This window comes from Molothrus aeneus, chromosome 5 (genome assembly GCF_037042795.1).
Source record: "Molothrus aeneus isolate 106 chromosome 5, BPBGC_Maene_1.0, whole genome shotgun sequence".
Lineage (NCBI taxonomy): Eukaryota > Metazoa > Chordata > Aves > Passeriformes > Icteridae > Molothrus > Molothrus aeneus.
In genome coordinates this window covers 60,852,410-60,878,254 of record NC_089650.1, presented here as the reverse complement: position 1 = coordinate 60,878,254, position 25,845 = coordinate 60,852,410, and the positions used below count along the sequence as shown (strand labels likewise).

Here is a 25,845-nt window from a genome sequence, read left to right as displayed (position 1 = left end):
AGTCAGAAACATTTGTGGCATTTTCACCTTTACAGAATATTGTGACCTCTTCAGTAGCATCCTGGAACATGGACTTAAAATGTTGACTTTTGTCATTGTTTTTTATGTTATATATAATTCCAATTAACTGTTCTCTTGCCAATTCACAAACACTCTAAATAGAAATACATTTTCCCTTTCTTTTTTTCTTTCCATCATTTCAGTCTTCATCACAAATCTCTGAGTGGATTTGCATAAGTGCTGTACTGTCCCTGTACTTTTTCTTCTGCTCTATGTTTTTGTATAATATTTTTTATTCAAAGATATCTCTGTGGAGCTTAGCCATACACATCAGTTCAACAGTGCAATGAAATACCAACTTTAGGATGTCTGTTAGAGCAGCTTGAGGGAACCAGCATTGCATGAAATAAAGAATAATGGCACTGCTGAGTGCCGAATGAGAGGGCAAATGTAAAGTATGCATTCCAACAAAATGCAGGTACATTAGTCTGTAAGGATTTCTGGTGGAAGGTTAAAAACTTGAAAAAAAAAAAAGGCATTTAATAGAAAACTCCAGGCAAGAGCCAAAAGGTAAATTGATATTTCTCCAGACTGGCAACTTTAGGAACTATGCCCATATTACTGTAAGATGCTTTCAAGCATCAGTCCTCCACAGACTACAGAACTCTGAATAATACTATGGAATGCTCTGCAGACCATATCTGTTCATCTCTCCTGAGCAAAATTTGGATTAACAGTTTGTTTTTTTTTTTAGTTTTGACTGAGCTGATTCGATATTAATCCTGATTAATGGAAAGGATCATCCTCCATTGCTCTGTTGGGCAGATTATGCAGGTAGTAGAATCCCAGTAGAGATTACAAGTATTCATTCTTATGCTAAAATTTCCTAGGTTCTCTACAGCCAGCCCCAAAATGCTCTGATGGTCCTGGAAGACAGATTTGGTTTTCTTTCCTATGTTAGTCACAATGAGCTTTGTTAGCATTATCACAGCTCTTGCTGTCACACAGAACAGGCAACATCTCTTACACTTAGTAGTCCTATTAGCAACAATAATTTCAGTAATCATTCTTATTTAATGCAAGAGAAAGAGCATCTCAACAGCGAGCTGCTACCACTGCACCAGGAAATGTAAGTATGCAAAAGGAAATCTATTAATATAAGAGCATACCTGTCTTCCACGTGAACAGTCAGTGCAGAAGCTTTTGCTCTGGTGCCCAAGCTGTGCAGCACACACGGCTGTGCTCTCCAGTGTGTAGCTCCAGGGAGGTATGAGCAAGACTTTAAGCATATTTCACTGAAAGTGCCTCAGAGCTGCAGTATAAATCTGAGGGGGAATCTGGAAATCATGATGTGAGGAGTGAATAGGCTTGTTCTTACCAAAAATTTTCATCTCCAGCTCTCATGATAGTGTGCCTACTAGGTTTATAGCACAAAAGAGTGCTAACATATTGTGTTAGGTTTGGTATGTGTATGGATGTATTTGTGTATACAAATGCCATCTTCCACCTCCTTCTCAAAGAAAGCCTTATTAAGTTACATATGCCACCATGTGTTAAGTAATTTTTTTGTGGGCTATAAATGACTTGGCCAAGCTGTGAAATGAAACAGCTTGTTCCACTGCACTAACAGTGCAGGCTCAGTGCTTATTGTCTGTGCAGTAAATGTTCGATGAGTCACTCTCCAAACGAAGCCACATCATATGCGCTCCTTACACCAAGTCCTTTTCACTGTGCATGCATCCTTGTGATAGGACAGCTTTATGACAAAGAGAAAATATCAAAATATACTATTGTTTGCCCTTTTAAGTCAGAAAACAGTGGTTTGTTTTTTTTTTTTTCAGGTTGATTACTGCTTTTAAAACCTTCAGTCTGTCTAGTAAAACTAAGCCTGTATTAGATTATTAAATGTTTAGGTAACATCTACTCCTGAAGTTAGAATTTTACCTTTGAACTAGTTTTCTCTTTATTTTTTCTAACAAAATAAATTCTCTTAGGACATATATATAGTTTTATCCATCTGCCTTTGAAGTTTTTGTTGTTGTTGTTGTTGTTGTTGTTTTCATTAGACTATATATCCAAAACACTACAAGGAATGAAAAATCACTGCTTAAACAGCCCTCTGCCAAAGCAAATAGGGACGTTCCTAGGTATTCCTGTTATGCAACACGTTCTTGGGTTTACATTCAAATGCAACATGACTGCTTTTGCTTCTGCCTGACCCAGAAGTTCAGCAGACATTATGTAAATAAACTTTGTTTTCATGTCATTGTTCCCAGTTCTGAGTGGTCAGCAGGTTTCCTAACAGAAAACTACTTTTTGCAAATGCAACCTGCAAGCATTTTGTTATAATTGTTTTCATTTTTAGCTGGTTTTATTTAGGAAATACATTGTTCTTACAGCATCTTCTAAGCACTCCATGTATTTTAATTTAGGTTGGCGAATATTCGTTTTCATCGCAAGTAAAAAAATATTCTGTTCAAATTATTTGTCTCTCTTTGGATTCCCAAAAATGAATACAATAAATGTAAAACCCACTTGGTAATCTAGTCTTTCCTCTCCTGATATTATGCTACATAAGACTTCTGAATTGTATTTTTAATTATTTTATCCTCTTTATTATATCTTTAGGGACATTTTCCATTATCTCTTGCTACCATCCACGTGACTCATTTTTCTCCCCTTAAAGTGCTTATATTATTTCTATTATACTTCCATTGTATTTTAACATAAGACAAATGGACTTTAATCCATTTCCTAGGTTTTTCAGCATTTCAAGCCAGAATGTCTAATTTCTCAAAATCAAGCTGACACAATGAATAAATAAATCTGTTGTGATATTCAACTTCATATGTATATTCAGATTGAGCAGGTGTAAAATTTTTCATTATTTTGACACAGAAAGTGAAAGCTGTCTCAGAAGGGATTTTGTAATTTCAGACTATGTTGTTGAACTCTCAAAATCTTTCATATCAAAACTAAGAAAAGATAAAAAATGTCTTTATCGTGAGAGAGGGAAAGTAGCTTAAAAACTGTCATTTTTTTATTGAGAACCTAAGCAAATCTAGCAAAATCCTCCCTGTTTTTGTATAGGTGAGACCCATTTTGTATTCTCATACTGACATGGGAAAAAAGTGCAGACTCAGTCATCCTACTTTAATAACATATTTATGCTGTGTTACACAAAGAGTATTGTAGCATTGTGCAAATACTTAACTGAACTGTTGTTATGTCAAATTCAGACTTTTGCAGGCAGTTTGCAATTTTTTTTCTCCCTTTAGCAAAACATTTTCTCCTGGGTAAAGCTGCAGTAGAATAAGCTTAAATAGTCAAGGTTTAGGTTGCTCTGTATGTACAACATTAGTTTTCTTCTTCTCCCTGTATGAAGTTTTTTTATACAAAAAGCCAGGGCAAAGTGTGCTTTTCATCATCAAAATTTCAGATGTGCTGTGGCAAGCCATCTTTTATGCAACTGAATCTGCAGCCTCTGATATGTCTCATTATGTAAGATGCTAAAATTGTGAAGACTATGAATAGATATTTAGACTTGGGCAGTGATTTATGGTGAGGATGAAAGGGAACAAAGGTGGTTGAAGAGAGTTTTTCCTTCTGAGATTGCACAGTTTCCCCTTTCAGATTCAGGCAGCACCTATCTTTGAAGTTCCATTAAAACCACAAGAATAATTTCAACCATCATTTTAGCTTTCTCTCAAGTTTTAGCTTTCTCTGAAGTTATGGAAAATTATGGAGCTGTATATTTAATTTTGATACTTTTAGCCTAGTTTCATTGGCTAAAAATCTGTTTTGCAAATGAAAGCCATTAATTTGCCTCTCAACTAACACTTTAAAAAATGCAGGAATTACCTCCAAGGGCATTTATCCATCCAAAAAACAAAAGCTTAAAAAGGCATTATCCCTGCTGCCTACAAAATTCAGGGAGTTTGCATTAGACGTAAACATTTCCTTATGAATAACCCTGTCATTAGTTTGTAATTATAAATCAGAGATAAATTTTGGGGAAATCTGGTATTTGAGGGAAGTGCAGAGAGCATGTTCATAGAATTATCACTTTAGAAACACAAGAATTCCCTTCCACAGAAGTGGAAGATATTTATAAATAAGAGATAATCTAGTAGGAGGTACTATGAGTTGTGTAAATATCTTGACTTCCCTCACTTCATTTTCTTTCTCTCTCTAGCTGCTACCAGTCAAATGCACACAGGTATCCTGTGATCATCTTCACTGTTGAAATCAGCCTGTGGAGTAATCTCTGATCACCTAAATTTGATATTTACAGGTCTCATTATTTTACCTCCATTTATTCCAAATATCTCTATGGTACAGGGACAAGTCTGGCTAGATTATTGGAAAAAAAAAATCTTACTGGAGAAGGCTCTGATCCCCAAAACTGTCATTTAGGTTACTGGCTTGGGCAACTTCTGATACTAATGAAACTCTAATCAGATTCACCTCCTCTAACATTATTCCTTCATTATATTCTTCCCACCACCTCTCTTTTCCTGCAACATTTTAGAAACTCACACAACAGAATTAAAGCTGGTTGAAAGTGGATTGGTACATGTCTCTATTTTTCATATTTCAGCATATTGCAAAGTATCAGTGTTATTTTCCCACACATCACATTACTTCAGATCAAGAATTTTTACATATGGTATCAATGTACAGCCAGAAGTGAGTTTTGGTTTCATTTATTTGTTTTGTTTTATTTTGTTTTGCTTTTATCTTTCAAAATGATGAATAAAACCTACAAAATAGGGGCACACATAGAATGACCAATAAATGGAACAGAGCTTACTTTTTTTTTTCTGGGACCTATTCCACATCTCAACAGGCAAAATACTTTCTCTGTTTTCAAAATATACTTCATACAACAGGGTTTTGTTTTTCTTTTGTTTTTTTTTACTTAAAATAAGGATTTGGGGAATGCAGGCTAAATTTCTGCAGAAGTATATTTAAATTTCTCTTGGCAGTGAGCCTGCTAGGTCTGAGAGTCACAATGTAAAACTGTCAGCTTGCTCATATGCCTGAGCCTCACATTCAGCCACCCTCAGTGCCCACTAAATTGTAAATTGTGTTTGCTGCAAGCAAAGTTGCTGAGTTCTGCTCCTCTCCCCCACTACACAATCGCACGTGCATCACATCCCAGGGCACTGGGAGATATTAATGAAAGACCTTCCTTGCTCATCTCATAATATACAGCCTGTCCTCAGCAGTGCACAGTGCAAGGCAAGGAAGGGGAAGGAGAAAAGAGAGGGAAATCCCTGTTCCCAGAGGGAGGGAGCCCTTTATCAGGAGTGGAACTGAGTTTGCCATCTCAGAGGAGAATGGCTGCCTGCACACTGTCCCTGCCTCTGCCAGGTAAGGGACAGAATAAATCATAACAACACCCAGCCCTTCTTTTGTGACAGCACATTGCCTTTCCACAGGCAGACTAGGGAAGACTCTGAACACAAATTAGGGACCCTTAGCAGCTGGAGCTAGCTCCTCTTCAGAGCAGAAAGTTGTATTTATCTACAACCTTTCTCTGAGCTTTAGTTTGTCCCATGAGCTGTTGATTGCACTGTCAAGAGCAAACTGAGTATCCAGTTGTGAGAGGAGCAACAAATTTCAGAATATATTCAACCTCATATTTATTGAGGATAACCCATGGTAGTGATCCCAACATGTATTTAAAGCACTTTGAGACAGGAGGAAGTGGTTGTTAAAACTGTATTAGATGTCTGATTTTTCTCACTGCAGAAAAAAAAAAAAAAGAATATAAAACCAGCCTACAAAAGAAAACTGTGGAAATTTTCATAGGGAAAGAAACACATGTGCAAAAGGTAAAAGACAAAAACAAGGAAATAAAAAAAAAAAGATAAGGACAGAAAATAAATGTTGGAGCCTGTAAACATTGATAAGTGATGTTTATAAAGGTTATTAATCATTATTTTGAAGCAGCTTTGCCAGTAGCTCATGCCCAAGCAAGAGGACAAAAGGCATGAATGCAAACAGCTGGTACTGCAAGTAACTTGTGTGATGGTAAAAAAAAAAAAAAAAAAAAAAAAAGAGATAGAGAGAGAGAAAGATTTGCTTAAAAAAAGAATGGAAGCTTTTGGCTGGCATTTTAACTTCTTGATACATGTATGTTTAAAATAATACTGAATACTTTTGCTTTACCTTCAGCTGGAGTTGTTTAGCTCTGATACTGAAATGTATATACTATATATATCTATATAGAGCCTATTATTTACAGTAATACTGAATTATTTATTGCAATAAGATCATGTTATCTTGTTTTTCTGAAGCACAGCTGTCTGCTGGAGGACGAACATCTGACTCTTAAAATAGTGTTAAAGGAATCCAGCAGAAATATGTTTCTTGGTACAACAGCAGTGTGTTAGACAGAAAATTATGTCTGTACAAGCTTCATGGGTTACCGTGGAGACATTCTTGACAGTGGCAAGGTCCTCATCAGCCTTCCTAAGACTTTGTGTTTTCCCCTGGGATCACACTCCAAAGCCCTGTCTGTGTTGACATGATCAAAGTCCCTCTCTTCACAGAAAACCCAGTCTTGGTTACTGAACCGAAACAACTCGAAGAGATGTTATTAGCTCCATCTCTGAGAGATGAAATCTGAGATCAGAAAGCTACTAAGGAACATTGGTCTTGTGACAGAACCCATCTCTTTTTTGTTATCTTTAATCATGTCCCATATTTTTAAGCTGTAATTTTATCCATTTTTAATTCAAGTTTTCGAGACATGGATTGGAATCTCAGATTACTTAGATTTTATGACATGCTACTATATGTTCTAACTCTCTCAATATTGCAAACATATAGCTGAATACAAGATTTTGTTTCTTTAAGAAATACAGCTACATAGGAGTATTTTATTTGTTTTATTCTGGAATATATTATTTCTTATTATGCCATGTTAGACATAACTATCCAGTCCAAGTCATTAAATACCTGTGAGCAAACAGTAGGTAAGTACATCTAAAAAATTCCTTTATTGTATCAATAGACACTGTACAGAGCCCTCAGTGGTACATTAATATAATCTCTCAGTGTATCAAAACAGATAAAGACCTAAGGAGATTATGCATCTCTTCAGTAGGCCAATATCACTGAGAAATGTTTAGAAAGATTTTCCTCTGATTTAAAATCTTTCATGATAAAGTGTCTGATTCCTGAAGCTCCAGAAGAGCATTTTCTACCTATTTTGTAAACAATATTTTCATCTATAAACCTCATTTGAAAAAAAGAATGCTGGGAAATATTTGTTAATTTTTTCCCTGTTTAATTCCCCTGCTGTAGCACCCCCCAGTCACTCTTCTGGAACAGGAGAGCCCATACCAATTTATACATAATTATGAAACAAAATGTCAGTTTATGTATTTTCCTGATTCTGTTTTCTGGCCATCTGGCATCCACTCAGGAAATTACTCAAGTATGATGTTTATCAAGTAGCAGCATTATGCATCTCATATTTAAATTTCCAAGTTTAACCTACTCATACATTAACCATCTATGTGAAAATCTGTGTGAAAATACATAGTCAACATCAGGAAGCCATTCAACTTATTCTAAGATAAAAGTGCAAATTATCTCAGAACTTTACATTTGGACAATTGAACTGAATAAAATTCCTGCCATTCTGCAGTGAGGTTTACTTGCTCATCTAATGCATTGCTGAATTAGCCTTGATAACACAGAATGATGGGAGGCAGCTACTTACTTTTGTCTTGGGTAATTCTGTTTGACAACAGGCATTTGATTAAAAAGGAATGGGAGCACAATCCATACTTATCAATCTCTGGAACTGACAACAACAGTGCAGATGACACATCCTGTGATTTACAACAGCAGTCAATTAAAACTAATAGCAAAACTAATTAACCTTTCACAATGCAAAGTGTGACAGTTCTACTAGAACAGCTTTGGTGTTGCCATCACTACAGCAAATTTAAACTCCTTGACTTCTAAAATACCTTGCAGCAATTTAGTTAATAACCACATCCTTTTAATTGTTAATAAATTATTAATAAATATGGTCCCCTAAAAAGAGGTGTGCAGTCATTAAAAAAAAACAAGCATAAATGTTTTTAATCCTTTGTATAGATATAGATATATTGAAGAAATGGTTGCCTACAGGTGGCATGTTGCAAAGGTGAACACAATGATGCTGTGCATGACTGTGTTCCTCCTGTGGTATATTAGTAAGTGTGTGTTTGATTCATATGAAACAGGTAAAATATCACACTAATTCAGCTTTAAAAACTCTTATCCTTTTTAATTTTTACTCTAGCACATGGTTGTAGAGCATCTCTTTTTCACTCCTTGTTTCCTAAGCTAAATTTGACAGTAATTTTTTAGTGCTTTAGTATTTGGTTCCTTGCCACTGTGATAATCCTGTTTTGCACCTTTTCCATCTGAAAATAATTTTGATTGAGGGAAATGTTACTACTCAAGTTAAAAATTGTTTTTCATTTATTTGGGAAACCATATTAGTACTTCCCTGAAAAGATATGCACTATCTCTTTTTCAGAGTTGAATTGTAGCATTTATCATCATCCAGTGTATCAAAACACCTGCAATCAGTTCCATTCTCATATCACTTATGATTTATGTTTTCTAAACTTATATAAGAAGGCAAAATATTGTGATTGGGTGCTGTATATTTTGATTTATTCCCACTAATGCAACTCTTGAGGTTATCCAATCCCACGATACCCTGAGGAAGGTTATTTCTGTCACACCAAACATGACATTCATGACACATTCATGTCCAGCTCAGCCCACTGTGAACTCTCACCAGCTCTAAGATGGTCTACTATTAACCATTCTCTTCATCACTGTATCTCTAATTTCCATCTAAAGAATCAACTCCACAAAACAAGGCACAGATGCTCTATTTTTGTGCACCCACCAAAGGAAAGATGTATGGAACTTATATACGAGAAAGGGGAAAAAGATAAGCATAGAAGAAATAGGAATCCCTTCTGAGTCTACAAAACTCTGGTGGTTTCTAAAGTTTATTTGTTTTAGTGCAATGTTTCATAAGCCTGGTGTTCAGGCTCCTTCACACATGCTGTGGGAGAAATGAAAATTAGTATGGAAGTACAATAAACCTATTATGCTTCATGTGTTTGCAGCTGTAGATCATTGTTTTCCCCACAATGTTTAAATGGTGAAGCAGGATTGCTTGTCCTAAAGAGTATCTGGCAATTTAGAATAGTCCATGGAAAATTCCCAGATGCTGAGAAATAGTGTTGGAATATTTACGTATAACTTGCTGGAAGAATATATCCTTTTTTTCTGGCTCACAACATCACAAGTGGCATCCAAACCAGCTCATCTCATCTTAAGCTTAATGCACACCCAAATGAAAAAGGGGGCACTAAGGCAATCAAGATGAGGTCCTAACAACTAATGCAAATAGAGCTTAAAGGACAGAGAGGAAATCAAGAAAATAAACCAAGTACATTTTCCAGAAAAGCCTGCGATTCACTAAAAACAGCCTGAAACTAATATTAGGTTTGTCCTACAACTTTTCATGCTGGGCTTTTTTTCATGTTTCTGGGAGTCAGTGCAAGAACCAATACTGATCACAAATTCAGATTCAAGCAACACCTTTTAGGTGTTTCGTGTCTTTATCCACGGTTTGAGAATTTTATCTGCAGAGAAAAGAAGGCATTATAATTTTGTCTTGTATCTCTTTCAAGTCATCCGAAATCCACAGTTTAACCAAGATGGGACCAATGGAAACTCAACTCTTTTCAGGGAAAGGGCATTAGAACAACAGGGATATAATGAACAATAACAGGGACATTGTTGGCCATTCCTTCTTTGATCCCAGCTATAAATGATCTTTTCTGTTGGCATCACAAAATGAAGACTTCATTATCTTTGCACAACCACGTAGCAGGAAAAGATGCTATTATTGCATATTCAAACCTATAGGAATGGTTTTGTGATTATTAAATATTGTGAAATAATCACTTGCCTCATAAAGGGTCCTCTCACACCTTAGAAATAATAGAAGTGCTGGCTTAGCTGAAGCTGAGTTACAAATTTATTAGGGACTGTAACTAAATTAAATTCTACCTTCAGTTTGTGAGGGGAGTTGGGGGCCAGTTTGTGGCTGGGATTATTTCTTATTACACTTTTACTCACGATCTCTCAAACTATTTTGAGTAGAAAAAAAATAGAATTTACATCTGTGAAAAAGAAGCTGTCATTTTAGAGGGTGTTATTCAAATTTGATTATACATTTGTGATACAAGAAGTAATCTTTACATGCCACTTGGCAACTTAACACTCTTTAATTGAGAACCTTCTTCACATGTATCATAATTGTTTACCTTCTGCAGAGTTGCTTTGCACCGTCCATCATCTTGACACAAGCTTCTAGAATGTCCAGTAAAGTGTTAAATCCTGCTGGCACCAGAAGCTATGTAACAAAGAATCCCAGCTGCTTTATGGTTTGATTTCTTTTGAACTGATGTCTAAAGTGAAGAGAAAGGTGAAATAATATTTTCAGTAGCAGGACAATAGATTTAGAAGCACAACCCCCACTCTGAGATGATGTTAGTATGGAGAGAAGTGAGCTGAGGATGCTCTGCTCCCACGCCCCTACGCACTTAGGAGATACAGCCCTGCTCCTCTCTGCCTGGCTTCTCTAAAGGCTTGTGGGAGGACAGGCAGAGGAAAGGCAAAAGAGCTTTGTCTACATTTCCTTCTGTGCCTTCTCTCCATCTCTGAACTGATTTAGAGAGGAATGCATAAAATGTAGAAATAATGGCCCTGTATTTCTACCCACATAAGCAGAAAAATTGCCTTTAATTTTTAAAGGTCACTCTAAGCTCTTCCCTTTAAACTGTGTGAATGATATTGCTCCATGTATATGGGAAGGTGAAATAAAATGCTGACTTCACCAGCCTTACTTCATTGCCTTTGAATATCTTACTTTTAACACTCCATTGAAAGTTCTCTTTCTTCATGTTTTTTTTTTTCTTTTTTGAATGAGATAACTTCAGAGCCTTGTAGTAAATGTTTCTGAAAAGGTGAATCGCAGCGACCATTATGTGAGTTGTAATAACTCCTAGAGAAATTTCTATTCTTGGGAAAAAAGCTCCACTGAGGCAAATACATTCTGAAGCATACAATCTAGTTATACAAGTGTATGGCATGTGCCCACCATTTGCTCATCTAAGCTATACATTTTCTTTACATTCCTGACTGAAAACTATGAGCTGTAAGTATAGCTATAAAAATTATAAGGAAAAAACCCAAACAAACCAAAACCAAAACTAAAGTAAGCAAACAAAACCAAAACAAAACAAAACCAAACAAAACCCAAAACAAAACAGAAAAAAACCCATAAAATTTTACTTCTCTCCAGGTTAGAAAGATACATTTGGTTTCCTCTCACATTAATGAGGGTTGCTTTTTCTGCTTTTCCAGGTAAAACACAGGTTATGGGTGAAATCAAGATTGCATTAAAGAAGGAAATGAAGACAGATGGAGAACAACTGATAGTAGAAATCCTCCAATGCAGGAATATCACATACAAATTTAAATCTCCAGATCATCTTCCAGGTATCACTAAGAAAACAGCTTCATGATACTTTGAGAACATTAAGTAGGTTGTATCTTAAGTCATTTAACATCATCACTAAAATCGAAAATTGCTTCTTTGCCAGGATGACATATTCTACAGGATTCTTTTTGAGTTAATTATTTTCTCCTATGACCAAATTTAATGAAAGTAAAAGCATTTTCTAGAAGCAAATTAACTCTCAGAAGTTAATCTTCTTTTTAATTTACTTTTTATTTTTAAAACTTAATGCATTTTTAACTTTAGTGAAAATTATAAATCCCTAGGTTACAGAAGAACAGGTATAACTAGTAGAGGATTGTATTTTGTGAAAAAGCTTTTTAAAACCAAAAATCTCATGTTCAAATTGATATTTTCATACAAAGATAAAGATATCAAGGTATTTTTCCCTTCAATGACAGTACTATAAACACAAAGTAATTCCTTTGGATTTAGTGGGATGGGATGTGGGATTCACATTTTACGCCATGTGAGTGAGAACAGAATATGACTTTGTAGAATATAATTTTTTCACAAAAATTCCCCTCTGCTGAAATCATTAATAACAAAGATGATTTAAAAGCTTCTGTATTTAACTCATTGAACTATTTTTCCCCAGACCTGTATGTGAAGCTGTATGTTGTCAATATCTCTACCCAAAAGAGAGTGATTAAGAAGAAAACCAGGGTATGCAGGCATGACCGAGAGCCTTCGTTCAATGAAACATTTAGATTTAGCTTGAGTCCTGCTGGGCATTCTCTTCAGGTAATTCTGCATTATATTAAATCCTAATTTTTGATGTTGTCTGTGCTGTGCTATGGACATCTGAGCTCCATCTACTACTTCAGTTGTTTGCTGAAAAGAGAAAACTACAAATAAATTAACACAGTTATATAATAATGAAAAATATCAGACTACAGGAGACTAAAACACAGGAGAGGGAAGATGGATTAAAAGATGGATTACTCCATCACACCACACTGAGGAAGGGTATTTATAGATCAAGCCTGAAAATTTTAGGCTTGATCTGTTCTTAAAATCCCCCAGAGAAGGGAGTTATACATGTCTTCCAAGAATAATTTTCTATGTATTTAGACAGTATAGTGTAATATCAAAATCAAATATGTCATATTTTTAAATTAAGCTCACTTATCCTTAATTATCCTCACAAAGTACAGGAAAACTGATTTGCCTTCTTTTTAGTTAAAAAAAATAGGGTTTACAGTGAAAGGTTGTTATCTTACCTCTCCTCTCTATTTTCCAGGCTGAGTCAACCAAATTTCTTTGCTATGTCCTTTTGCCTAAATGCTTAATCATTTTATCATTCTCTCAATTTCTCCAACTTCTTTAAAAGTTGTGGTACCTAGAATTTTACACAATAGTCTCATTATTATTTTACATAATCTCATATGCTGAGAATTAATGATTATGCCAAACCAGATATTCTCTGGTACATTTGTAATGGAGTTGACTTTTTGTCAGTCTGTGACACATCAAATCATGCATGGAACTGGTTCAAGAATAGTCCCCCTCCTGTGTTTTAGTTGCTTAGACAGATTTGGTCATATGGCCAGACTTGCTTTTTTTAGACAGATTGGATTCAGTTCCTCTACCTTCATTTATTTTCACATTAGGAGATAACAAGTACAAGCCATGTATTCAGAAACTTCTTCTAGTCAGTGGAGAGGGATAAGCAGCTCAAGGAGTATCTGCATGCCAACCCTATAAGGCAGTGAAAGGCATTGTTGGGCACACCAGCATCCAGTTAATGAACCTTTAAATCTGTCAGACCAACCTGAATAAGACAGCTACATTGTGGTGACTAAAGTTAGTCTGGATAATCTAAGTACCATAACCTAATTATGCTTATTGCTTGTATCATTAACATTACAAATGGATGTTACTTACAAAACAAGACCCCCTAAAAAACAGATACTGTTTTTTCTGTGTTAAGGTGTCCTAACATCTTATTGTTTCAATAGCCTAAAGAAAAGGATGTTTAAGAATTGATATTTTCTGGGAAAAGATAAAATGATCAATAAAATCTTGCTAAAGTTTAAGAGCTCCCATAAAAAATTTGCTTCCAGTGGTGGTTTGAAGAGGAAACCATATAAGGTAGACCAGTTAAGAAGAATTCACAGAGTCCTATGGAAAAATAATCCATGAGGTTTTAAGGAGGGAGATAGTGAGTGACACATCCATAAGAACAGTTAGAGTGAGACTTGGCAGCATTTCCTCTGGAACTCTGTGATATAAAGACAAGAGGGGACTGAGGGGAGACCTCATTGCGTTCTTTAACGCGCTCCTGAGCGGAAGCAGAAGGGCAGGCGCTGATCTGTTCACTGCTGTCACCAATGGCAGGACTCAAGGGAACAGCTGAAACAGTCAGGGAGGTTTAGTTTGTACACCAGGGGATTTTTTTTCACTCAGAGGGTAGCTGGGCACTGGAGCAGGTTACCAGGGAAGTGGTCATGGCACCAAGCCTGACAGAGTTCAAGAAACATTTGGACAATACTCTGAGGCACATGGTGCAATTATTGGTGTGCCCTGCACAGGGTCAGGAGTTTAACTCAATGATCCTGAGTGATGTCTTTAAACTCAGTATATTCTACAATTCTTTGATTCTATGGTATGTGCTGATGCTGCACACCAGACCTAAGAAAGAGAATGAAGGTCATAAAAATATCCTGTAAAAGTATCAAGGAAAAAGTTTAAAACGAAGAAAAAATGTTTCTGCTTCATGAGAATTGGAGTTTGAGCTGTAAAATATATTGCCTTTATATATTCTAAGTGCTAAATAATTTCAGAGAAAAGTACCTGGAGAAAATTATAGGAGAAATGTACAGATGAAAGACATCAAATTCTCTTAAATACAAACTTACTGCCTGTGAGTCAGGATGGTCCACAGACTTTAGCAGGTATTTTGAGTGAGTGTAACTACTTAATTGCTTTGTCCTTATATTCTGCCTTATACACTATCCTCTGCACTTTTGCAAGCAAAATATTTTTTCTGGAGAGAGCTTTAATCTGACTCAGTGCATTTGTTTTTATGTGCTCTTCAAGCTCAACAGTCTATTTGTTCCCATGGCAAAGCATGAACCTGGATGATTTGAATGCTGAATTTGAGTGATTTAGGGCCAAAGAGATAGACACAGTCCAAAGACATTTAGGGGAGAGGGAAATTAAACAACCCAGAATTTATAGAACAAAAATGGAACTGGAAGATGATGGGAGAAAATAAGATCAGAGAGAGGGAGTAAGATGAGATCAAACATGATAATAATGAAAGATACAGTGTAAAGAGTGATGAGAATCAACCAGAGGCAGAAATTAAGACAAGAGACTGCAGTTTAAAAATCAGCAGCAAGAGCTGTGAATATTCACCATAAAAATGAATCTATAGGATGTTGAGGAAAAAGAAAAAAGAAAAAAAATTAAGAAAAGCTTGAATTGTCTGGTACTGAGAATTGGGAATAAAAAAGAAACAAAACCCCTGGGGTTTAAAAACTAAGACTAGCTGATCCAGGATATCAAGACTGGAATTTAAGGCCTAGAACACAGCGGAACAAAGGATGAGAGACAGACAAGCTAGAGAAGACAGATTCTAGGGTTCCCTCGGGGAGGAGTAGGGAGAAGGATCAAGGACAGAACTAATTAAAAATTGGATAAAATTTGTCTATCCCAAAAACTGTTAATTGTCTCAGAATGAAAACATTCTGTGGAAAACATTTTGACAGTTTTCAGACAGGCACTTTCCTCAGCCCCTGGCAGTTTTTTCTTCGCTTCTCTGATTTCCCTGTTCCTTGGCAACTCACCTGGGACCCTTCTGGAAAGCACTAAGCTTCTGGCTCCTGGCTCACTGCAATTAGAATTGCAGTGTTGCAATTAGAAATACATGTCCTATGCAAGGATAATCAGAAAAACCCAGAAGAACAAATTTCACAGATGTTCTGGTTTGGCTTTCCAGCTTCTGGGCAGTCCCTTCTTCAGCTAACACCAAAACTAGGGACCTAGAAAGCCATCAGCAGTGGAGAAGGCTGCCTATTTTCCTCAAGGACACATTTTCTGATGAATGGAATTTCCTACAGTTCAATGTCTAAGAGTTTTCCCTTCTCAAGCCTTTTGACTAGTAGCCATTAGGTTTCTAAACTGTCCAGGTTGCTGATTGATATCAAAGCTGGACAAGGAAGTAGGAAGCTTACTCAGAAAAATATTTGCAAATTTCTTCCCTTTTGAAATTTATTTTAAACTTTATTTGTAATGTAAAGTTTGCATTTTTTACATTGCTTTCCAAATCAGAATAGAAACTTTCTGAAAATGGTGAAGTTCTTGATTACAGGCTTCTACAGACCTGTTACATTTCTACTGCCATGTGGTTTCAGCAGAGTACAAAACCCTTGTGTTCTGACATTTTTTCTTCTAGCATAGATCTTTGAAATCAAACAACTAAATGCTCATTTTTCTCTCTTGCTGGTTCACATGGAGAGTGACAGCCTCCTCCCATTAGCAGTTACTTCCCTTGCTTGTTGCTTGTTGATGTCTGCTTAGTAACTGAATATTACAGACCTGCTGCTAATGCTCTCATGGAGATGCAAATTTTCATTATTTCTTTCTCTTTTTGAAAAACTTAGGAAGTTTAAAAAAACCCCCAAAAAACCCAAAATCAAAAAAATTCCCCACACTGTACTTGTTAATTCAGTTACTGAAGAATTAAGAAATGCTAAAATTTTTCTGAATATGTAACTATAACTCACGCCATGAATTATACATATTGTCAAATGCATTTTCTTAGCAATATGTATAATGAACCTATAGATTCACAGAATGAGACAAGTCCTTCAGAAAAGTGTATTGTTTGCATGGCACAAGCCACTTTGGCTGGAAAATATGTACTTGGATGACATTTCACAGAAAGCCTTGTACATCCAGTCTGCATCAGACTTCCACAGACTTAACAGGAGCTGCTACTTCCCTTGTACAAAGGTTTATCTTGTAACTTAAAACTTGACCTTATGCTCATCTTTGGTAATCAGCAGGGGAACAAATTGCTCATTAACATTCAAGATTGTCATCTTCTAATTGCTATGCCCCATGAGAAGGAAAGAGAAGCAGGAGAAGATTCAATTTTCACAGGGCTTTCTGTGAAGGCAAAGGTGACTCTAAAAAGCAATGGTCAATGTTTCTTTTCTGTGCATAGCATATTTGAGCTCAATATCATGAATCTTTCATGTTTTGCTAGTATTATGTTACTGTGCACATTGGTGATGATGATGATCATTATTATTTTCACAGATTCTGCTTGTCTCCAATGGAGGGAAGTTTATGAAAAAGACACTGATTGGGGAAGCTTATATCTGGCTTGACAAAGTGGATCTAAGGAAAAGAATAGTAAACTGGCACAAACTGTTGGTCAGCTCCACACAAACACACTGAGCAGAGCTGTCTGCTTAGGGCACAAAACATGCAGAGTCTGCTCTAAACAGAATCACTTCAAGAATATAGTTTGATATCATTGTGTTTAGCTAGTCTTTCAGATTACAAAGTAGAAAAGAGCAGTCTCTGGGCTACAAAGCACACTTAAATGAGGGCTAGTACACTTATTTTTGCTGCAAAACACAGCAAAAGGAGAAGAAAATCTGGGCCCAGAAGTTAAAGTGAGGCTGTTTGAAACGAAGACTGATAAGAGGGCTCCATGTTGTTGGACTCTTTGTGAAGAGAGTAACTGTGAAGGAAATGAAGAAGGCTGGAGGCAGGCGCTAACGCAGAGCTCGGCTGCAGCTGGAGAAGTGTGATGGGAAGTGCAGTCTGGTTTTCTGTGCAACCAGAAGGAGATCATTTTATGCAAAACCACCTAGGGTGACTGACTTTCCAAAATCTCACTTATTGAAAGTGTAAAACTTGCTCCTCTGCACCTTAGGATCTCTGATAATTTGCTGTAGTGAGATTACGCCACTTGACACAACTGCAAGGTGTTTGCAAAAGTGGTAATGTTATTTTACATTACTTTTTTCCTTCTTTCTTTTTTCCTTCAAAAACTAGGCTGTGGAGAATCAGATCTGATTGTTTCATTTGTTTCTGTGTGTTAACAATGGATATAAACCACTCTCCTAGAATGTGATGAATAAAATTATATAAACGGTCTATAACTTGGGATGCGGTTTTAAAGAGAAAGGACAGGTTATAAACTACACTACATCAGAAAGATAAAATGCAGTTTCAATGTCAGTGACACTGTGTTTCACCCCATCCTTTGAGTCAGAAGGTCTGAATCAGTTTGAGATTGAAGGGACTTAAGCACTGGGACTGATGCAGTTATTTCAACCAGTCCTCATGTTTTTCAGCAATCAATCTTGCTCTGAAACTGTAGAAAGAATGAATTTTAGGCTATTTTGTGGCACTTGGGAGCAGCAGCTCCACCATGCCAACACTGACCCTCTCAATGCAGGGTCTGTATCAACACTAGTGACACATTTGGAATCTAAGGGGAAGGGACAGCAGGGCAGTTCCTTACTGGATGCTGCTGCATCAGAATGAAAAATACCCTCTTGCCATCTCAGGTGAATGTCTGAGTATAATCCACTCAACAGCATGGCTTCTTGGTGAGGAAAGAAATAAATAAGAAGGTAACTTGCAACTTTTAAGTCTGTGTCAGCACTTCCAAGCATCAAGTCCCTTTTTCAAGGGTTTGAAACCAAGAAGTTCACTCACTTGGGAAGAAACTACTGCCTGCCATGGCTTAGGCTGGCTGCTGTATTTTCCCTTGTGCCATGTTTGAAGAAAGGAGAGCTTTTTCTCTCGTTCCTAAAAGTATAGCAAGTTTGTTAAAACCCAAGAATCAATAGTACTAACTCCCACGTTACTCAGAAGTCATTTAATATTTCACAGCTTCAATAAAAAGTAGTTTCCCTGGAAATATGATCTCATGACCTTTGCATACTTAAAAAGAAAATTAACACATTTCTGCATGTCAGACATTTATTCTTCTGGCCCAAAAAAGACTTTCCAGTTTTCATTATATTATTTGATGTACATTGTCTTATATTTTCTGGATATACGTAATCCATTTCCACAGGTTGTGCAAGACCAGCTGAAAATATTCTACTGGAAAATATTATATGCTTAAAAAAAAAAAGGAAAAATAAAGCTTAGGTTATTAAGCAACTGGATTGACTGTGAAAAAGCTACACTATTTAATCTGGTAACACTTCCCACATAGATTTTTTGGTTTATGTTTATCAACTTAAAATATCAGCATGGAACAGGAATGTGAGAAGAAACATACAAATTATATAAATGATACACACACCAAGGAAACTCCTGTTGTTCATAACCTGCTGGTAGCCTGCTTAACTTGCAAGCAGAGCAATCTTACCAAAATCTTATTAGCTGTCTTAAAAACACAACATCACTGACAGTGGAAGTAAGGTGTGTGCTTTAATGTTGAATTTTATGCTTTCACCAGTATATGTATACCCTACCTCTCATATATTTTAAGAACAGTCCTCTGGAGTTATTGTAAAAATTCTATGTTTTGATGTTGTATCTGTTTTTATAAGAAAATACTTCAAAGAAAAAACGCCCGACTGAAACAAAAAATCCTGTGTGGATACATTTGACATAAGTGTTGCTCTCTTGGTGGGTTATCTTGCATTCCTGATGACTATACTGTGTTTGTACTTTGAAAAAAAAAGATCTGCAAAAAAAAAAAAAAATCAGTGTGAAGTGCAAGCCATGAGGTGTGCAATTTTGTGCAAACTGCTGGTGATTTTGCTCTTGCTAAGATTTTCTACAAAGGCAGCAAGTCGCACTGGTAGTTGCTATGGAGATTTCTGAGAGGAAGGAGCAGTCTGTGGCTGCCTGACTGGAAGCCTGTAATCATCATCTGTGACTGAGGACGTGGCCAGGCGTGCTTTGCTCTCACAGCCCTACAAATGTGGCCAATATTTTATTGAATACTTTTGCTGAGTGAGGCTGTAGGGGACAGCTGCCTTTGAGGCTAATCAGCTGTCGGACACTGGTTTAATTCAAGCATCTTTGGTTCTTTGAACAACACCCAGAAATGTTTCTGCATGTTGAAAGGGCAGTTTTGGACTCCTGTCATGGGACACAAAGAGTAGAGTTAGTGAGGAACGTGGCACTGCCTTGGCCAGCTGCAGCAGGACTGGGGCTCCTTCGGGGCGGGCGTGCGTCACACCTGGGCACACACACTTGGCTTTCTGAGGCAGCAGCATGCAGAGGTCAGAGAATGCCACCAAAGCGTGCCAAGTTCCTTTTTTTGACCAAATTTCTAGGTTGTACTGAAATCACTCTATGCAACACAGGTTCATGTTTGAATGCATAGTTTCTTTTTTTGTTGTTTGTTTGATGAATGAAGTCGGCAAAAACTCTCATGACAATGTTTTTAAAAAAAAACAATCAAACAAGGACTATTAGTATTTTTTTACTGTTTTTGTATATATCTCAGTATTTTTTTTTTCTTTTTCCTCATTAATTTTTGTTTATTTTATCTGGCCAAATGTGCTTAGATGTGGCAACAGCTTTTATCATTTCTGAGTGATTGATTATTAATGAGTTCACATATTCCTATGATTGCTTTGAAGATTCATATTGCAGGGAGGCAATAGGAGAGGCATTTAACTCTTTTGATTCATAAATCTTCTGAGAAAACAGAAACTGAAGCTGCTTCTTAGTTCAAGCCTTGTAGAGTGGAAACAAGCTGAAAAATGAGCAAAAGCACAGTGTGTGTGTTTACAAATGACAGGGATTTATAACATTATCATTGTTATTAGTATGCACAAAATGAGCAGCAAACAGCCATTTTTTTTTTCCAGTTTAAAACGAGACATGAGAGTTACTATGATAAATGTTGAGCTAGTTCTTTATCATTACAATTTAAAGGGATAGTATCCAGGGGCAATGAGTGCTGCTTCTTTATTATCACCCACAGTTTTACATTACATGGATCCTGTATGGAAGAACCAAAAACCAGTTTAAGTCAGTCACAACCAATCTGCTGACTTGAACTGGCTTTAAATCAATGCCTAGGAAATATTTGAGTTATTTTTCTGGATGCTGGATGTTTGCATGGCTACATTGTGGGATATGGTAGCTGGTAACCAGCTGATATTGATTCATACTTTGAGAATGATGATGAAGAAAAAGAAGACATCTATTATATTGTAAGCTAGTGTGAGCCCAATAGAGATTATTTAATTAGGATTTAGTTTCATGGAGATATCATAAAGATGTTAATAGTATTTTTTTAAATTATTATTTGAATCATAACTGACACTATTTTTAACTAGTTTATTTTCATTGCTACGATGTTGAATGTCCCAGATTCATTATTTGAGTATATATCTAGATATGTACATACATATGTGAATAGCAGAGAAAATTTGTGTGAGTGTAACTTATAAAGGTAATTAAACAGAGAGGAAATTTAGCATATGTATCCACCTACATTATATTTAAACACTAGTCCTACATGCCCTGTGAATTTTCTGTACACCTGGCACGTAGGATGAATTGCTCTTTATAAATACATATTGCCTTTAGAAGGAAAATAGGAAGAATAAGTGACCGGATACTCTCTCTTTAAACCATAAGAAACATTTTAATGTTTTCTATATGTTCTGTTTTATTCTTTTGAAAAAAATTAATAAGCAAATATATTGATGAGCTCAAAAGTTATAATATATATAGATATCCATAATTAAAACTAGATGATTTGATGAGAGTCATTTTCTTAATTTGTTACCCTGTAAATAAATATACATTTTTGTAAAACAAACTGAGTTTAAATTATTAACTCCATTTGACATCCAAGCATGTGAGTGTGTCCTTATTTGATTGTATCTTATAGATGTTCAGTGATGTGCTCAGGTGCTCAACAATGGCTGACTAAAGTGTGTGCTGTCATGCTACAGACAACATGTACAGCAGACACAATGTTTAAAAAAATCCAAAAAACACAAAAAAAAAAACCCTGCAAAAAACAACAAAAAAAGAAGAATAGTCCTTGGGCAAATGTAATGTTTCCACAGTGAATGTTGCATGCATAGGTGGTGATTTGTTGATATTCATTTTGTTTTGAGTTTTTTTTTAATTTTCATTTTGCTTCCAGAATCATCAGAAAAAATGAAAACAAAACAGACTTGTTCTAAAAGTTGTAAAAACTGAAACAAAAGCAGTATGAGATTGTATAAAAATGCTTGTAAATCTGTCCCAGTTTTCACTTTATGTATAAATCCATGCCATGGTTTTGTGATTGTATACAGGATGTATCTTGAGAACTTATGCAAATTGTGCTCTATAAAGGCTGTTATCCCAGTCTGACAAATAAATATTTAAAATATGTGGTTTGGGTTCTTTTTCCTCATTAACATGAAAACCTATTTTGCTGGTTTATATTTCCCATTTGTTGACCACAGTGGTTTTATGGTGCTGCTGTACACATTGCCTATATTCTTCTGTCCTATTTCAGCATTAGCAAACCTCCCAGGGTATAACTTATCTCCCACACTTCATTTTGAAATAAAGAATGGTTGGTTCATCAGAGCTTTTTTCCAAACAAGTCAGAACCAGAATCACATTCAGCTTGTTGATATCTTCATACAGTTTCAGCTCTGGCATCCTCTATAGGCAACAAATATATGTGAATACAACAGAACAGTTTAGGAATATCCAGGGGTTTGTCTCCTCAATGTGAAGAAAAGATGAATTAAAAATGTAGCTATACTCTGCATCCTTGTAAGTTCCTGATGAAGACATAATAAGAAAGGATATGATAAATCCTTGAAGGATTTTCTCTGGCTCTTCCCTCCAGCAGAAAGAAGGTTTCCAGGACCAATATATTTTAGACTTTGCTATTATAAACAAGAAAGCATTTTCTTTAAGCAATCATTTTTGTAGTACTGAATTTTACCTGACTCCTATAACATTTGTGATGCTTTCCCATTGAGACTGCATTTTTGAGCCATGTCTAGATCTATATTCATTATATTCGTATAGTTTCTCTATTTGTACAAATAATTTTAAAAACCCCAAACATGGCCCCCAAGCAAAATAAATTGTTGTTGTAGTCTGGCACCTGAGCATATAGACTAGAACTATTTTCTGTGAGTTGATGCCTTTTTCTCAAAAAAAAATGTAATGAGAAATAGACAACAGCTTTGAGGATGCCTCAAGACCAAAGCTGCCCTTTTTCTCACTACAGCACTGACAAAGGCTGACTTTTGTTAATGCCCATCAGGAAAGAAACTCAACTTCCCAAAGATGAGCCTGTCTCAATCACTAAGGTATGAGTTCAAGGTACTTTAGGTAGCCCTCTCTGAGAAAATAGTTATGATCACAATAAACACTTCACCCCATACTCAGCCCAAATTTTTAGCATCCTCTTTTATTTTGGTAAGGGAGATCCTGCTCAGCATACTGGCCCTCTGGAAATGGTTAGAAAACATTCCTGAAGTGTTAAGGGAGAGAGAGCTGACTGGAATTATCCGCTGTGGAAGCTGTAGATTTATCTGAATCTACCTCTAGGAAACTAGCTTACAGACAGAAAATCCCAGTGTCCCTTCACAGACACAGAAAGAATGATTAAATAATATGCTTCTTTTTAAATAATTAAAAATATTTAACAAAAATATGTGTTTACTTACTCAGAGAGCGCAGTAAAGTATGCCTGAGCTATTTCCTCACATTGCTGTTTGTAGGGTTTAACTTAGAAGCTATGATGTAAAACTGGGAATTGGGAATGCTTTTAAAATAAGCTGGACTTAAAATTCATAGAGAAAGAAGTTACTTAAAAATATACATAGAGATTCAGCTTAGCATTCTGACTGTGAGGACAAGTCTCTCTGGAACTCCAGCAAGAATATCTTCAACATATATCTTCAACTTTATTCTTTTCATAGCATCATGGAATCATAGGATAATTTTCATTGGAAGAGACCTTTTAAGGTCCTGCAGGACAGAGGACAGGGGCATGAGCAAGGACATCTTTGATGACATAAGGGTGCTCAGAGCCCCATTCAATCTGACCTCCAATATTTCCAATGATGGAACATCTAGCATCTCTCTGGGCAAACTGTTCCAGTGTGTCATCTCCCTTATTGAAAAAAAAATCTTCCTTTTATCTATGCTTTTATTTTGTAGTTTAAATGGTTTCTTGTTGGGAAGGATGAAAGTTTAGCAAGAAAGTCTCACAGATGTGTATGCTTGGTAGAAAGAGTTTTGAATGTAGAATCTGAAGAAGGAATAGAATGAAAGCAAGTTTTGATATAGAAAAAAAAAGAATTACTGAGCCAGTCTTAATGGATAACTAAGAAGGCAAAGGGTGTGTTAGTTAGAAGGGGTTTTTTATGGCTTAGAGCAAAGGATAAACCCACCTCAAACAAGATGTTTATACCAAGTAAAAAGATACCTCAGGCAAAGACTGCCAATGTTACAAGGAGAAAAAGGTCTCAGAATTTTCCCCTGAAAACAACTCCTAGCTTAAACTGTAATGTACTAACTTTTAATGATTGGAGAATATGAATGAATATGGTAATTATAGTAGTTATGATAGGCTATAGGTAAAAGTTAAGGTATAGATTGGTTCTTCTGTATTAAGATGCTCAACAAAGTCTATAATGCACTGTAACCAAAATTAAAGGGTCTTCAGGCCTGCTGGCAGCTGGAGCTGACAGCTGTAGGCACAGGCTCTGTCACCCATGACCCTGGCCTGCTCTAACATCTTGGATGGAATAAACTGCATTTTGAAGAGCTGCATCCCTCATTACGGCTCCTACTGTTTCTTTTAGTTTGAAACCATATCACCTCATTCTACAGCTACAGGCCCTACTAAAAAGTCTGTCCCCATCTTTCTCTAAGTATTTAAAAGCTGCTCTAATACCTTTTCACAGCCTTCTCTTCTCCAGGCTGAACAGCAGCACCATGAACTCTCAGCCTTTCCTCCCAGAAGCTGTGCTCCAGCTCTCTGGCCATGGTGATGGCCTCCTCTGGATGCACTCCAGCAGATACACATCACATTTGGGACCCAGAGCAGGACACAGTGCTCCACAGGGGCTCTCAGCAGAGGGTCAGCAGCAAATCCCTCCCTGCTGGTCACACTTCTTGTGATGTAGCCAATATACAGTTGGTTTTCTGGGCTGCAATTGCAGATCGCCAGCTCATCTCCAGTTTTTAACCACCAGGACACCCAAATCCTTGTCCCCAGGACCACTCTCAATTCATGTGTATTTATAAAGTGAAATTAGGAAACTCTTCTCACTTTTTAAAGATGATTTTCCAGACACATCTGATGCAAAAAGAACATAGTGCTTCTTTTCCAATCCTACTTTATAAGCATGCACATGACACAAATTTCAGTCCATCAGTTAAGGGTATTAATGAATTTAGGCCGCAGCAATAAGCAAAATAATGTAAGATAAAACAGTTACAAATTAACAAATTGTTCAAATCTGTCATACCAACATGCATCACTTTAGACTGGGAAAAAACCCCATAGTAATATTTGGATGATTTATCTGTATCAGCATACCTAAAATGTTATGTTTGTTTGCAGACAGGGACTCAGACACTGTAGATCTGACAGAAGGAGGATAGCTTCTAATTTGAGCAAGTTGGTCATTTTGCTGCAATAGAGTGGCCATTACTTTGACCTTTTCAAAGGATCTGTATTGCTGTGTCCTTCATTTACTGTATCAGGATCTTTGGGTGATACTGTATCAGATAAGATTTTTAAGCACAGGTGAAAAAGCAAAACATAATCTTTTTTTTCAGCACAGACTGTCAAATCTCAGAAAGTTCTTGGTGTTTGCAGTTCAGCAGCCACAGCAAAGATGAAGATAGAAGACACTGACAGTATATTGGGAGCTGGGATCAACAGAAAGTTGGTAGGGTCCTTGCTATCTAGAGGAGCCTTGACAGTCAGGAGAAATGAGCTGATGGGAAACTCATGCAGTCCAAAAAGGCAGGTGTGAACTCCTACATCTGAGATTAAATAATCTGATGTATCAGGCCGGGGCCAGCTGTGTGCCAAAACAGGGTCAGGCCTCAGGGAACAGCTCTGGTGGGGCAAAGGCACAGAAATCCAAGCCGCTGCACAGCCCTACATCATCTCTCCTGCTCAAGGAGCCTTTAAGCCAAAAATAAACAGACAGCAGGACAGTCAGCTACAAGTGGGATGGAAAAGTCAAGCAGAAAAAGAAGAGCTGCAACTTTATGGTGAAAGTGAAATGGAA

The 25,845-nt window shown here is 36.5% G+C and overlaps 1 protein-coding gene across 4 annotated transcripts in view; it reads left to right on the top strand.

Moving 5' to 3' along the window:
• Window positions 1-21,958, top strand: part of PCLO (piccolo presynaptic cytomatrix protein) — a 323,520-nt gene extending 301,562 nt beyond the window's left edge. For all 4 annotated transcript variants that reach the window (XM_066550944.1, XM_066550946.1, XM_066550943.1 and 1 more), the window contains exons 24-26: window positions 11,467-11,601; window positions 12,219-12,364; window positions 16,892-21,958. In XM_066550944.1, coding sequence (XP_066407041.1) covers window positions 11,467-11,601; window positions 12,219-12,364; window positions 16,892-17,032 — 422 coding nt within the window. In that variant the 3' untranslated portion in view covers window positions 17,033-21,958. The remainder of the gene's footprint in view (window positions 1-11,466; window positions 11,602-12,218; window positions 12,365-16,891) is intronic.
• Window positions 21,959-25,845: the final 3,887 nt, after the last annotated feature.